The sequence below is a fragment of the Eulemur rufifrons genome, chromosome 7 (assembly GCF_041146395.1).
Source record: "Eulemur rufifrons isolate Redbay chromosome 7, OSU_ERuf_1, whole genome shotgun sequence".
NCBI lineage: Eukaryota > Metazoa > Chordata > Mammalia > Primates > Lemuridae > Eulemur > Eulemur rufifrons.
The window spans coordinates 123,711,865-123,728,251 of NC_090989.1; the positions used below are offsets into that span (position 1 = coordinate 123,711,865).

The following is a 16,387-nucleotide window of genomic DNA, read 5'->3' on the forward strand; positions in this document are numbered from 1 at the left end:
GAAAAGCACAGACTCTTTCCCAAGAGACAAAGGTTTAAATCCTTAAAACCTTATCATTTTCTAGCTCAGTGACCTCAGGAAAGGTACTAACATCCTTGGGCTTCAGTGTCCTCCAAAATGTGGTTACCAACACCTGCCTCACAGGTTTGCTGTGAGGACTAAATGGGATGTACTTAGAGGACTTAGTCAATGATTTCCTGGCACACAGAAATAATTCAAATACTGACTGTATTAACAATAAATAAGATGATAGAACAAAAGGCATGTACTTATTAGGCATCACTTACACAGGGAATGTTATAAGGAAATTGGGGACTGGTGACCTCTGACCTCCAAGATTTGGAGCCTATATTCCACACATCACCCCCATTTAGTCAGTCAAAAGGCATTTACTCAGGGCACTCTTTTTCAGTAGGGTTGGGAAATCTTTCCCCCATAACAAATAAGGATTTTGCAAAAGTTTAGTTTGATGTTTCCAGGAAAAAGATCAACGCCTGTTGGAGTTAGATCCATATTAAACAGAAATGAAATAGGATGATTTTAGAGTTTGCCTTCTAAAATTTCCTCTACTAGATTTGTCCCTGGTGAGCCATTACTGTCTAGAATGGATGCAATGACATAGCAGAATGGGAATCTAGAAGTATATGGTTCTATCAATAATAATGTGATTCAGTGATTCTCCCCAGAGTTGATCAAGTATGATCCCACTGATGGGTAGGAATGACACTAGTGATAAAAAGGGAAATCATATGATTTTTAAAAATCATTTTATGAGTTGAACAAGAAGTTGAGGACTATTGAGTCCAATCTTTTCTTTCTCCAAATGAGATAGTCTTAAGCCCCCTGGAAAATGGAAAGTCCTGTCTGAAAAAGGTAATGGCCATTGTGAGACCAATGCTCTTTCCACTGAAGACTAGGCAGAACAATTGTTTTTTTTTTTTTTTTTTTTTTTTGAGACAGAGTCTCACTCTGTTGCCCAGGCTAGAGTGAGTGCCGTGGCATCAGCCTAGCTCACAGCAACCTCAAACTCCTGAGCTCAAGCGATCCTCCTGTCTCAGCCTCCCGAGTAGCTGGGACTACAGGCATGCACCACCATGCCCGGCTAATTTTTTCTATATATATTTTTAGCTGTCCATATAATTTCTTTCTATTTTTAGTAGAGATGGGGTCTCGCTCTTGCTCAGGCTGGTCTCGAACTCCTGGGCTCAAACGATCCACCCACCTCGGCCTCCCAGAGTGCTAGGATTACAGGCGTGAGCCACCACGCCCGGCCTAGGCAGAACAATTGTTTTTCTAAATCAGTGAAAGGCAATTCTTTATTCAGACTGCTGAGTTTGTTTTCTCCAAAATGCCTCTCTCCTCATGGTGTCTCTCCAATATGAGATATGGACAGACTTCTGTTTTCTTTCATAGCGCATATTGTAGATACTGTGTCTCAGACTCTCAGACCCTAGAACTTGCACAACCTTTCTGTCTTGTAACTCTGAGGCTGTAAGTTTATAAAGTTACAAGTTATATATCCAACCTAAATTCTAAATGAAATAGGGATTTCTATACCAGTTCCTACTGATACTCCAAAACATTTGGAGAGATTTATTAGCATTTGTGAAAAGTACTCCAAGGTCCTTACATAAAGATCCCTTCACATTTCGGCTTTGTTCACTGATTCATTGATCCAACCAACACCTATTGAGTCCCTGTTTAATTTTACATTTTTGCCACATGTAATTATGTCTCTTTTTACCACTGGACTGTAAGATTTATGTAGGTAGAGATTAATCTGTGTATCTTTTCCATATTTTTCTTTGTAGCTCTTTGTACTGCACTGATATGTCTTTTTCTTTGGTCCTCTGTATACTGCGCCTAGCTCATTTCCTGACGCAGTGTAGGTACTCAAGAAAGGCTTGATAATGAATGAAAGAAAAGCACCAAATGGGAAAAAAAATCCACAGTCACTTTTTCTGCTTCCTTCTATATAGTACAGCAACGGTGCCCAACATTTTTGGCACCAGGGACCTGTGTCATGAAAGATAATTTTTCCATGGACCAAAAGTGGGGGGTGCAGTGTTGGGGGGGAAGAGGGAAGGTAGTGTGAAGCTCAGGTAGTGATACATGGCCCGTTTCCTAATAGGCCACAGACCGGTACTGGGATTAGAGACTATAGTAAATCTATAGAATAGATCAAACTCATCCAAAGTAGATCTAAGAAATAGAGAGAGGTGGAGACATGGATAGAGACAGAAAAAAAAAAGAGATAAAGGAGAGACACTTATAATTTTAGAATTCCTCATAGCAATGCTTCATCATATGTCAAAAGTAATATGCATCATACCGCAGCCAACTGGACTGCCCTGTATTATTGAATATCTGTGCATTGACTAGGGATTGTGTTAACATTTGCAATTCACATAAGGAAGTTTCCTGAGTCCAACCACCCATCAGTCCCCAGATCTAATGTCAGGTTCTCAGATCTTACACCTGTAAATTTGGTAGAAGAGATTGGTACAGGTTGAACTAGTGCAGAGTGACTCTGATAATGAAGATAGAGCTCTCATTGAAAGCCAGAAGCATAAGTCACTGTCAAAACCTGCCTCTTCACTCTGCCCACACAACCATGGGAGTTTCAGTCTTTCTATAGAGTAGTGAGGTGTGAAGTTAAAAAGGTTTGGACAAGCATTTGGGAGCCCCTGAAGCTTATCTGAACTAACCAAGCCTCCCAAGGCCATAAATCTCCAATGAAAGCTTCCAAGAATGACACACTTCACCATGGAATGTCTCCAGGATTGGCTACATTCCAAAAAAACAGAGATGTGTGAACTGATGAGATAATGCCAACATATCCATTGCCTTTCCTATTGGGCATCCCTAAGTCTGACTTTCATGAGTGTGCTGTTTTAGGATTTTGTTTGCCTACTTATAGCAATACTGCATTGAATGATCATTCAGGAGCCAGGATGGCCTTTGAATGTTGTTTTTTGTCTTTGGTTGGATTTTTTGGTTGGATTGAAGAAGACAGTGGGAGCCAGGATATAACTGTAATTACTGCCACTATAGTCAAAGACCATGGACTCCTGGGTTAGCTGTTCAGTGTTTCTGAGTGTGTCCATAGCATGCATCCAAACTGGCAAGTTGCTTGCTTCGAAGGCAAATTCTTTTGAACCATCCCAGAAGATTGAATCAGAATCTCTGAAGATGTGGCCTGGAAATCTGGAATTTAATGAGCCCTTTTTAGGCATACTAAATTCTTAGTTAAAAAATTTTTGATTACTACCCCTCCAATGCAAGCCAGTATTTTGCAGATGAGGATTGAGGCCCATAGAGGTGGAATGACCTGCCCAATGTCTCACAGCTGGTTAACATCAAAGGCCACACTGGGACCCAAGCCTGTACCTTCCTAAGCCTGTCCTTGTTTCACCATATCCTCCTCATCAACTCTTGGGGCATTCACCTGGACATAGTACAAGTCTTGTAGAGAAGTGCTCTGAGATACTTGCACCATCTCTGGGGCACACAATCTGAGGGAAAGGAGAACCTCAACTGGACAGATTGCATTCCAATTCTATGCAGGCTCTCATGTAAACAAGAGAGAAGAGAAAGTATCTCTGCACCATCCAGTCATCCCTTCAGACACCCAGGATGCCCTTCTGCTCTATCTGTCCTTACTTTATGTTCAGGAGAGGGTCTGATATTAGTCATTTGTTCTTCTGTATAAATAAGATAAATAAATGTTATACTTGCATATGCTGTTTACCAGGTGCTATTTTCTTTTTTGCTCTTGGAAGCCTTCCCTGACTGTCCATGGTGAACACTCCCACACAACACTTGGTACAAGTCCCCAGTTTTGCCATTTCCACTCTCTCACTATTATTTATATGCATGTCCATTTTCTGTACTATATCATCAACATCTTGAGGGTAGAGGCTAAGACTTTCATTTCTTTATCCCCATTGCCAGCACAATTCCTAGTCCATTGTAGCTGGTAAATAATATGTGTGTTTAGTAAATCCTTGAAACAACCTGGCAAATGGAGAGGAATATCATCACCACCTTAGATTCTGAGATCAGACAAGATCAGCTGTGTTCAGGGTGGTATGGCCATAGACATTCCCCCCTTAGAGATGAATAAACTGGATAGAAAAAGGCAAAGTGATTTGGGGATGATTACACAGTTGTCCAGTGAAAGGGAAGAGATTTGGATAGAATTGTGAGTGACTCCAAGAGTGCTGCTGTTTCCACCATATTAGATCACTACCACATTTCCTCTCGACATGCAAGTGCTCCCTCTCCTGAAGGTATTGACATTTTAATCAACTCTCTAATTTTGGGGAAAAAATCTCCAATTAATGGAAATGTAGTGAGACAAATGCGAAGTGTAAATTGAGAGAAGATTTAGAAGAAAGAATCTCAAAGTCCACACCAGAGAGTCTAGAATCAGAGAGCAAGACATAAGGAGCAGATTGAGGAAAATGGTACTGACATGAGTCTGTGAAGGGAGCACTACCCCACTGTGCCTGGATTTTATACCCTGATTCTCCATGTTTCCTCTCAGAAGAGAGAGCAGGGAAAATAGCTGGTGGATGACTGCACAAACTCATGTATGAGGCTTGCACCTGGAATGTACCTGATATTAAATCATGTTGGAATACTCGATATTTAGAATAGTTTTATTTATTTATTTATTCATTTATTTTTGAGACAGGGTCTCATTGTTGCCCAGGCTGCACAATCACAGTTCACTGCAGCCTTAAACTATTGGGCTCAAATGATCCTCCTTGCTCAGCCACCAGAGTAGCTAGGACTACAGGCATACACTATGATGCCCAGCTAATTTTTAAAATTTTTTGTAGAGACGGGACCTCACTATGTTGCTCAGGCTAGTCTTGAGCTCCTGACCTCAACTGATCCTCCTGGCTTGGCCTCCCAAGGCACTAAGATTATAGGCATGAGCCACCATGCCCAGCACTAAAATAGTTCTTAAAACAAAGGCTAGTGGTAGGACCTGCATTTTACTTGATCTTGCTCCATCAACTAAGGCAGGACTTCTAACCTCACCTTAAAGTCAACTCTTTAATTATTTCTTTGAAATTTCAAACAGCTTCTTGCACATGCTCATCTGCAAGTCCCTTCAGCTCCTTCATGGCACAAGCCATGCCCTCCACCCTCCTCTCCTGCATTGTGTCCAGTTTCTGCTACCTTTGAAACTAGCTGAGGGCCCTTCTCTACTTTCATTGTATCCAAAACTCACATGAAGCATTAACCCACAAGCCATGGAGAGTCATGGTACACGGATCCCAAAGATTCCACCACCATTTTCTTTCTTTGTTGCTGCCTCTTGCTGCTGCCTTGGTGCACGGAGACCTTGGTGTGTGAATGTCAATGCCTCTATGGTTGCTGGACATCCTGTTGCTAATGTCCCTGCCATTCCTGCACCCTCAATGCCCAAGCAACACCCTCACTGCATGGAAACGCACCTCAATCCTTGGTATGCCCAAACCTGCATTCTGGGGCTCTTGTTGCATCGAAGTCACTGCCTCTGTTCCCTTGACCCATGTGAGACCCTACTACTTTGTGAAAACTACCCTTTAAAGCTCCCTTTTTTATTTATGGCCCCTTCCCTAGAACTGAGACATGACGCCATGAAGACAGAACCTGAGTGATTGTTACCAGACTCTAGTCAACCATGCCCCACCCCTCTAGCATCCATGTCTTTGTTCCTGGACCCACCTTGCCAGCATACTCTCACCTCAGCTTCGGTTGAGTTTCTCAGAAGATGCCCAGGCTCTTGTACAGACAGATTTCCATTAGTCCTGCCCACCAGTCCAGCAAAGGCAATTCCCAGAGATGGACATGATCGAGGCCCCAACCCTGCCTGTCACTTCTGGAATTGTAGCTATATAATCTTGATTTTGGAAACTCTCCTCTCCACTCTCCCCTCCTACATATGTCCATCTTAAAGCATCCAGCTTCAGTTTCCCCTCTACTAAGAAGATTTTTGTCTCATTCCATGTGGCATTTTGTGCTGTCAGACTCAGAAGTCCAACTCAGAGTGTTCTTGTTATGAATGGAGGAGCTGCTTTTGACTCCAATCCTAGCATCTGGGTTGATGTCAGAGGGCTGTTGCCAAGTCTGCAGTGAGAAATAATAAAATGAAGAAAAACTAATCAAGGGGACTTGGATCCTCTTCCCATGTTCACAACCAGCCAAGATCAGCCTGTATTCAAGTCACAACCTCCAAATAAGCTGATACATATTTGCTATTCTTATCATAGATGTTTACAGTCTTGTGCAAACCACTAAACTAATTTTGTGCCAAAGGTTGTCATTGAATTTTTATAAGAAAGAAGTCATTCCAAATACTCAATTATGAAAGAAATTCTCACAAATCCCTAATAATAGCTGGGCTGAATTATAATTATATGTATTTACCTAAAAGCTCCATAAAATGATAGTATATCATTTCCCCAAATTTGCAGTTAGAAGACTGGTTTAGACTGACATATGGGAACAAAGTTTGGATCTTACATTGCTGACCCTGTTAGCACTCAATCTTGATAGTTTGGATTTTAAATTCCCTCTTTAAATGAGCCCAGTAAGACTCCTCCTGGATTAACCTCCTGGGCAATTTTAAAGAGGACGTATTATCAAAAAGAAATTTTAAAATGCATATGAGTATATTTAAAGCCTGCAAGAAGTCAGACATCCTTGAATTAGCTGGTTACTAAGAAAAGAAAAGAAAAAGACAAAAGCCTGCTATTAGAAAGGTACAGAGTAGAAGTAAACTCTGAAGTTATGTGGTACGATTAGAAGGGCCTTGGAAGGGAAGAAATAAAGCCAGATTCACAAACTAATTCAATTCTTCCTAGCTCTGTGTTTTGGAATAAATCACCTTCAGCTGCTTTATTGTATTTCAGAATCATCATCTGTAAAAATGGACCCTCCCGTCTCATGGAGCTCTTGTGAGGATCACCATGAGACAATAAACAAGTGACTTTTAGTTGCCCAAAGGACATAACAATATCTAACAAAAGGTACACAAAGGGAGTAGTGTTAATTGGGTATTGTTTTAACAATTTTATTGCTTTAATATGGTTATCTCAGACTTCAGAATGGAAGATTGAAAAGGGGATAAAGATGCAATACCTTGTAACTGGGGAGTTGGGGATTTGGAAGGGCCCTCAGAGAATATTCATTCCAATTCTCATTCCCAGACACACCTTTTATAGAGTAGGAAACTGAGGCACAGAGAGATGGAAGAGCTTGCCCAAGGTCTCATAGCATTACCCTCAGAGTTGGGCAGAGAGCTCAGGTCTCCTGCTTCCCAGTTCCTAACAACCTGTGCAAACAATCACTCAAGCAGTGCTAAAATCCTGTAACTATGACTCTGTGCCTACAACTCATGTCTACAACTGCTAAACATATTATCCAGTTTGATGGCCTTCTTTATTAATAATTAACCAGTTTATTACAATACCTTGCCTTCCCTTTGCAATGTAGAGACAAGCACTCAGAGAACTGTGATCAACTCAACTCAGGGAGAAAGGCCTTTTTCATTCACTCACAGAGCATTTATTACTGGTGCTGAAGAACTATGCCAAACCCTAATGAAAATCTCAGTGCTCAGGAGTTTCCTTGAAGTAATGGATATGGACTCATAAACTAGTGGTTACCATGCAATTAGACATATGTTAAAACAGATATAAACAGATTAAATGGAACCTTAGAGGATGGTACAAGTAAGGATCCAGGAGAAATTTGACAAAGATTTCTAGTTTACCTGGGAAAATAACAAGTTGCAATATTAAAAAAAAATTTAAAAGTCAAGATAAAAACAACATATTTCCTTTAACCATGGGAGTTTTGCAGTGATTAGCAGACGCTATGTTGTTTCATGACCACAGTTTGGACAGCTGGCTTCTGCCGGCCAGAAACTGGATCAGATTCAGATCCTTAGGACCATGACGTCAAAGTCAGTCATACTCTAAACACCCCGAAGATTCTAAAACAGCAGCAGTTGATTGACCTCTCTGTTTCTCAGTTTTCTCATCTGTGGAGTAGAGATGAAAATAACAGTGTCTCACCAATAGGGTTACTGTAAACATCAAATGAGTCAGAGCCAAATACTTAGAACAACACTTGGGACAAAGCTATTGTCTGACATTAATAAATGTTAGCACATTAGTATGAGAGGATCAACTGTCTGTCACTGAAAACTCACCTCAAAATGTGACTACATGAGAGCAAGGGAAGAGGTGAGGAAGGTTGTATCAGTCAGGGTTCCACCTGAGAAACAGAACCAGGGGAATATACATGTATTAAGAGACTTATTGCAAGGCATTGACTAAAGGGATTGTGGGGGCTGGCTAGGCAAGTCTGGAATCTGTATGTAGGGCAGGCCATCCCTAAGGGCAGGAGCTGAAGCTTCAATCCACAGGCAAAATTTCTTCTTTCTCAGGGAAGCCTCAGTTCTATTCTTAAGACCCTTCAACTGATTGTGTCAGGCTCTCCCAGATTATCAAGGAAAATCTTTACTTAATTTTTAACAGCTTTTTTGAGATACAATTGATATTTAAAGAATTGCACATACTTAATGTGCACAATTTGATGACTTTGAACATGTGCAAATACCCACATGATACCATTACTCCAATCAAGGTCATAGACATATCCAACACCTCCCAAAGTTTCTTTGTGACATTTTATTATTATTTTATTGTGATGAGAACATTTAACTCAGAGCTACTCATTTAACAAATCTTGAAGTGCACAATACTGTATTGTTAACTATGGCACTATGTTGTGCATTAGTTCCCCAGAACTTATTCACCTAATATAGCTAAAACTTTATACATATTTAACAGCTCCCCAATTCCCTACCTCCCAACCCCTGGCAGCCACTATTGCATCCTCTGCTTCTATGAGCTTGACTATTGCACATACCTCAAATAAGTGGAATCATGCAATATTTGCACTTCCGTGACTGGCTTATTTCACTTAACACAATGTTCTCCAGGTCCACCCATTGTTGTCACAAATGGCAGGATTTCCTTCTCATTTAAAGCTGAATAATATTCTATTGTATGTATATACCACATTTTCTTTACCCATTTATTCATCAATGAATGTTTAGGTTGTTTCCACATCTTGGATATTGTGAATAATACTACAATGATCATGGAAGTGCAGACATCTCTTCAAGATTCTAATTTCAATTCTTTTGGTTATATATTCAGAAGTGGGATTGCTGGATCATATGGAGTTCTATATTAAATTTTTTGAGGAATACCCATACTGTTTTCCATAGCTGCTGCACCATTTTACATTCCCACCAACAATGGACAAAGGTTCCAATTTCTCCACATCCTCACCAACACTTATCTTCTGTGTGTGTGTATTTTTAAAATAATAGCCATGCTATTATTTAAGGTGAGGTGATATCGCATTCTAGTTTGATTGGCATTTCCCTAATAACTAATGATGTTGAGCATCTTTGCATATACCTGTTGATCATTTGTATGTCTTCTGTGACAAAATGCCTATTCAAGTCCTTTGTCCTTTTTTTTTTTTTTTTTTTTTTTTGAGCTTCTTATGGGCATACAAAAGTTCAGGTTATATATATTGCCCATACCCCCTCATTCCCCCGAGTCTGAGTTTCAAGCAGGTCCATTCCCCAAATTGGGCTGTTTGTTTTTTTTATTAAATTGTAGGAGTTTTTTTATTTAGAATATTAACTTTTATAAAATATATGGTTTGCAAATATATTCTCTCATTCCATAGCTTTCCCTTTCATTCTGTTGATTATTTCCTTTACTGTGCAGGAGCTTTTTAGTTTGATGAAGTCCCACCTCTCTATTTTTGCTTTTATTACCTGTGCTTTTGGCATTATATCCAAGAAATCATTGCCAAGACCAGTATCAAGAAGCTTTTCCCTACATCTTTAGTTATAATTTATAGTCTCAGGTCTTATGTTTAAGTATTTAATCCATTTTGTGTTTTTTTTTTTTTTTTTTTGAGACAGAGTCTCACTCTGTTGCCCAGGCTAGAGTGAGTGCCATGGCGTCAGCCTAGCTCACAGCAACCTCAAACTCCTGGGCTCAAGCGATCCTCCTGTCTCAGCCTCCCGAGTAGCTGGGACTACAGGCGTGCACCACCATGCCCGGCTAATTTTTTCTATATATATATTTTAGCTGTCCATATAATTTCTTTCTATTTTTAGTAGAGATGGGGTCTTGCTCTTGCTCAGGCTGGTCTCGAACTCCTGAGCTCAAACGATCCGCCCACCTCGGCCTCCCAGAGTGCTGGGATTACAGGCGTGAGCCACCGCGCCCGGCCTTAATCCATTTTGAGTTGAATTTTGTGTATGGCATAAGATAGGGTCCAATTTCATTTTTTGGCATATGGATATCCAGTTCTCCCAACACAATTTGTTGAAAAGATAATCCATCCCCCATTGTCTATTCTTAATACCCTTCTCAAAGATCAGTTGAATGTACATGTGGGGTTTTATTGGGGCTCTCTATTCTGCTCTGTTCGTTGGTCTATCTTTAAGTCAGTACCACACTGGGGTTTTTTTTGTTTTGTTTTGTTTTTATTTATTTATTTTTAATTTTTTTTATTTCAGCATATTACAGGGGTACAAATGTTTAGGTTACGTATATTGCCTTTGCCCCACCTGAGTCAGAGCTTCAAGTGTGTCCATCCCCCAGATGGTATGCACCACACCCATTAGGTGTGTATATACCCATCCCCTCCTCTCCTCCATCTGCCCAACACCCCATACTGTTTTAATTGTTGTAGCTTTGTAATATATTTTACAATCAGGAAGTATGATGCCACCAGCTTTGTTCTCCTTTTTCAATATCATTTTGGCTATTCTGGGTGGACAAAATTCAACGCCCTTTCATGGTAAAAATCACTCAACAAACTAAGTATAGAAAAAGCGTACCTCAACATAATTAAGACAACGTATGACAAGCCCACAGCTAACATCATACTCAATGGTGAAAAATTGAAAGCCTTTCTTCTAAGTTCAGGAACAAGACAACGATGCCTACTCTCACCACTTCTATTCAACATTGTACTGAAAGTCCTAGCCAGAGCAATTAGTCAAGAGACAGAAATAAAAGGCATCCAAATCAGAAAGGAATAAGTAAAATTACCTCTGCTTGCAGGTGACATAATTCTATATGTACAAAACCCCAAAGACCCCACAAAAATAAACTGTTAGATCTAATAAATGAATTCAATAAAGTTGCAGGACACAAATGGCCTGTGTTCATAAAAGATGCTCAGTTAAGACAAGTGATGAAGCTTAACTTCCTTAAGTTCAATGATTACCTAGGGTTAGTGGTGTAGTTTTGGAAAAGTTACTTCACCTTTCTGTCCCTCAGTTTCCTCATCTGTAAGATAAACATAACAATAAGTTGTTCTGTGGTTTAAGTGAGTTGGTATGCATGAAGTGCTCAGAACAATGTCTGGCATACAGTAAGCACTATGTAGTTTTTATATAGCAAATTGTAATTCGCTGTTTGTGTGTTAGTGGTGAAATCAGGGAGGCAGGAAACCTGGAATTCAGTACCCCCCATACTGGGCGAACTTGTGGAAGTCACTTCTCTGCCATCAATTTCCTTTTCTGTAAAATGAGGGAGTTCACTAGACCATCTCTGTTGAGCAGCCATATTTTAAGATTCTATACCTAAACTTCTCTGGGAGATGTAAGAACTTGAGAAGGCTTTCTGGCTTGCAGATAATTTTGAGATGCTGAGTTCTCACAGATCTGTCAAGACCTTCTTATTGATTCACACCAAGATCTCTGCCTCTGTCTCAGTTTTTCTGCAGGGTGGTTGATCTGTTTGCTTTTTACTAGATACATTCCTCTGTCAGCTGCATCAGAGCTGTCATAAGACAGCTTCATGGCAGGGAGAGAAGGAAAGCCAGTGTTTTTATTTGTCTGCTTCACCGTGCCTTACTTCCTTTGGGATCCCTTCTCAGAAAGGTCAAAACAATTCTGCAACTGCCACCATGGGGAATGCCAGCTGATTGAAGACACAGGCCCTTGTAAACAGCGCTGCTTGCTGCTGGGAGGCCCTGACTGGAGTTTCGTCAGGCCAGACTCATCCTCCAGCTCAGGGTGGTGGACGGTGGTCACTCCCTTTCTGCCCCAGCCAGAGAGCATATCACAAACGTCAAGCTGAAGGCTGTGGTGAAGGAGGGACAGTGATTAACCAAAGCATGATGGGAAATCCAAGAGGGTAAAAGAGTGATGTGTGGTTTATGCCCCTTCCCCTACAGGAGGGGACGCCTACTCTCTTAACCAATGCAAGGGGACGTTAAAAAGGCTGCTTCCACTTCTTTTATTTGTTTCTGCCCCCTTTGCCTTTTTATTTGCTTCTCCCAAATGTAGAAGAGTAACTATCTGAGTGTCAGACTCAGGCATTCATCAGGCTGTAGTTACTACCAGGCAAAATTATGAGTCTCAAAGACAGAGTCCCAGGAACCACCCTTCTTTCTTCTTCCTATGTCCAGGCCCAGCAAGCTCTCTTCTGTTTCTTGCTCCAGGTAAGAAATATGTGAGTGTCAGGGTCAATAAGGAGGGGCTGGCAAACAGAGAGAAAAACACCTCATTGTAACAGGAGACCAGGTCACAAGGTACATCCTGAACAACTTTTCCAAATGACTGAACCATTGATTTGTTTCACTGCCCATTGGAAAGAGTAAGGTAGAACTTCATCCCACCTTGAATTAAAAAGGGGTTCTTACCACCCCTACCAAAGCTATGCTGCATTGCATAACATTTCAACCAGAGTGAGCTAAGCCTTCCATTGACTTTATTTTGCACCCTGTGCAACTTGATCTAATCTTAGCATCTCCAAGTTAGAAGAAAGTTTTAAAATATCCCACCATGTTCTTCCTAACTTTCTCCATTTGACTTTCTCTACTACACTTTTTGCCTGTGATCCTATAGTTTCCACTTGAAGATTTCCAGCAATAAAAACACACTCTTACAAACAGATTATTCTGTTTTTGAACAGGTTTATTGAAAAATGCTTTTCTTTTTTTTTTTTTTTTTACTTCTTTGTAACCTCCTCTTGAAATTCTGTTTTTCTCACTTTTGTAGTCAGACTAAGTAAATTGTAATACCTTTTCCTATGACAGTGCTTTAAGTATTTAAACAGTTCTTAGACTAGGTTATGCTGTAGTAATCGCATGGCTGAAAACAATAGGTTTATTTCTTGTATACACATATAACCATCATGGATCATCTGGGAGCTCTACATTACCCTCACGTAGGGACTCAGGTTGACAGAACAGCTACTGTTAGGAATGTTGGTGATCACCAAAGTAGGGGGAGTGATAAAGCATGTAAATCAAGCTCCAGTTCTTCAAGCTTCCACCTGAAAGTGACTCAAGTACTTCCTACTTGTATTTCAATAGCCAATACATGTCACATGGCCACAGACAAACATATAGGGACAAAGAAATATAATCCTACCATGTGATTGGAAGGAAAACTAGAAATATTTAGTTATAGCACTAAAAGCAGACTTTACAAGCTCAAGGGTCATTTTTTCAATTAAAAGAATTTTCAGACCTTCATATGATAGTAATTTACTTTTGGCATCTCCCAATTGAGTAAACATATAATTACCAACAAATTAGTGTAAATTGAGTAATGATTATAACTAAATTTTTATTGTGATTCTCAAACTTTCTAGGATCAAACTTTTTTTTAATTCTAGATAAAATAACTTTAATTCTAATTTCATGTCACCGCAGAAGCTGAAAGCCCTTTACAGTATTTCTTTGGAGTCCCACTGCTAGGGTTCACCTGTCAAGCTCTCTCTTCACAGTCCTGCTCCCCACTCAATTCTAGTCACTACTGTGCATCTCATGCTGCTCTCTGGTCTGCTTGTCCCCACAACATGCACACAGCCCCTCTCCTTTGTTCTCCAAGTCACCATCAGTATAATGCTGTTGCAGATAGCAGATTTACCGGAGTCTCGGGGTTAATAGGAGGGGGAAATCAGAGAGGAATGGAGAAAAGAGATATATAAATAACCTGACCTTGAAAATTAGACATCACAGTTTCTAAAATTCTTTACCTGTCTCTCACGTCCTCCCACCCCACATCTGAGTCCCTCTTCAGCTCTCTGATGAAACCTGCCCTAATTTCTTCTCAACTCTCACTTCTGGGTCTCACCTCTGTCTCTCTAGTTACCAAAGAGAAAATTCAACTTGACCATTACTTTTTTCAGCAGAGCAACTTAGCTCTTTTTATCTTAACCTTTTCCATTCTGATTTGTTCTAATGCATTCTTTTTCCTAACCAAAGAGCTTCTTCATGTTTTCTGAGCAAAATAACTACCTAACAAAATCCTGCACATTTAAAGAGGTAGCAGAAGTGGAGAAATTAGTTTTTCTCTAAGATGCCTCAAAAAAAAAAAAAAAAAAGATTCAGGAAATGCTTTTTATTCCTACCAACCCCATATTAGAGAAACATTAAAATACTGTAAACATGCATCATAAAGGGTGAATTTGGGAATACTGAGAGAGTCAGATCATGAAAGATCTTGGAAGACCTATTAACCTATGCACATTTTAATTTTAAGCAGGGAATTAACATAACTAGTGGGTTATAGGGGATAGAGGAGTACAAGAAAGGCAAGGCCAGGAGACAAGCTGGGAGACTGCTGTAGTAATGCAGGTGAGAAGGAGCAGTGGGAGTAGAAAGAAGTCCTGTAGCTGGGCCATATTTAGGAGAAAGAATGGAGAGGACCCAATGTGGGAGGGAAAAGGGAGAGAGGAATAGTGGGAATGATGCCCAGTTTTCTGTTTGTAGTAACTGGATGCATGTTGGTGCGATTCACAGTAACAGAAAATAAATGAGTAGGAATAAATTTAGGGGGGAAACTATGTTTCATTTTGGACATATGTTATTACAGATCTGTGGGGCATCCCACAGAATCTGGGAATAGATTTACAAATCAGATTTTTCAAGGCAAGATGGGCCATTGGGATCTGTATACTGAGGAAGGACCAGGTTGCCTCTAAGAACCCCAATATTCCAAAGAGAACCTCTAAGTAAAAGGTCCCCTTTGCTGCCTTCATCTTATTTGAGGTCTGGGACTTCTTTGCTGCAAATCATTGGCTTAAGATGTAGAAGTGATATCTAAAGACCCTAGTCCAACCTCTACCCTGGAAAAAAAAAAAAGGACAACCTTCTCTTCACTGAGACATGTGACCAAGCAGAAGGGTTGCTGCTGACCTCATCTAGTCACTCTACAAAGTGTCACTTGGGAGTTCAGAATTGAGCCTTAACATTGTTAAAAGGAACCCTCTTGTCAGAAGCGAATGGTCGCATCCTGTGTGTGGGGGGTGTGTGATATTTACCAGTGCTGCTTCTGTCACCATCTTCCATCCATCTTTTGTGTGAGGACATTAAAGATTTCACTTTTTTGCCTCTTACTGTCTTTTGTTGGCATTGTTCTTTTGCCGTCAGAAAAAAAAATAGAAAAAGAAAAATGTGATTAATGTGGCCCCATTCAAATCATTAAACAGAAGCTGCTATTGTGGAAGCTACAGACAGGGACTCAGGCGTCTGATTCTGGCTGTAAACCCAGGAGGCTGTCTGCTATGGGGAAGAGAGCCCTGGAACTGGGGGCAGGACATCTGCCTTCAAGTCCCAGGTTTTCACTCACTAGATGGTACCTTCAGCACATTACTTATCTTCTTTGAGTCTTACTGGCCTTATCTGAAAAATGGGCAAATTATTGCAGTCACTGCTGCATCACAGGACTATTTCGAGATCTTAGAAAAAAGCCAAGTAAAGGGCTACAGAAACCTAAGGAATATTACATCCTGCATGCTGCAATCCCAGACTCTTGGGCTTTTGTTCCAGACCAAACTTCTTTCATCCACTCTTCCTCATAGAGTTCACACTGCCTTCAGCTGCTGTGGCTGCATTCTTAATTTTTAAAAAGTAATAACAATTCTTTTCTCTTGCAGTGCATAGTATGGGACTGGGACTCCAATGGCAAACATGACTTCATTGGAGAATTCACCTCAACTTTCAAGGAGATGAGAGGAGCATTGGAAGGGAAACAGGTACATGGTAAACCACTTGTGGTTTTGCCCCAGATACTCTCTGTCATGCATCCTTAGCACCCAGCTACAAATAAAACAGAGGAAAAGCATCAATGTATGACTAAGTATAATGAGAAGGGAGCATGGTGGCATTTGAGTACCCAGATTCTAGAGCTAGGTCCGACATTCTAGAACTAGCCCAACCCAAAGCAGTTATGTGACCTTAGACAAGACGCTACCTCCAAAGACTGCAGTGTCTCCATCAGTAAAATACAAAGCTTAGATGAGAATATTTCTAATTTTATTTT

At 40.4% G+C, this 16,387-nt stretch overlaps 1 protein-coding gene across 5 annotated transcripts in view; it reads left to right on the top strand.

Annotated features, from left to right (window-relative positions):
- CPNE4 (copine 4) overlaps positions 1 to 16,387 on the top strand; it is a 434,637-nt gene that overhangs the window by 371,371 nt on the left and 46,879 nt on the right. For all 5 annotated transcript variants that reach the window (XM_069473241.1, XM_069473242.1, XM_069473244.1 and 2 more), the window contains one exon: positions 16,002 to 16,100. In XM_069473241.1, coding sequence (XP_069329342.1) covers positions 16,002 to 16,100 — 99 coding nt within the window. The remainder of the gene's footprint in view (positions 1 to 16,001; positions 16,101 to 16,387) is intronic.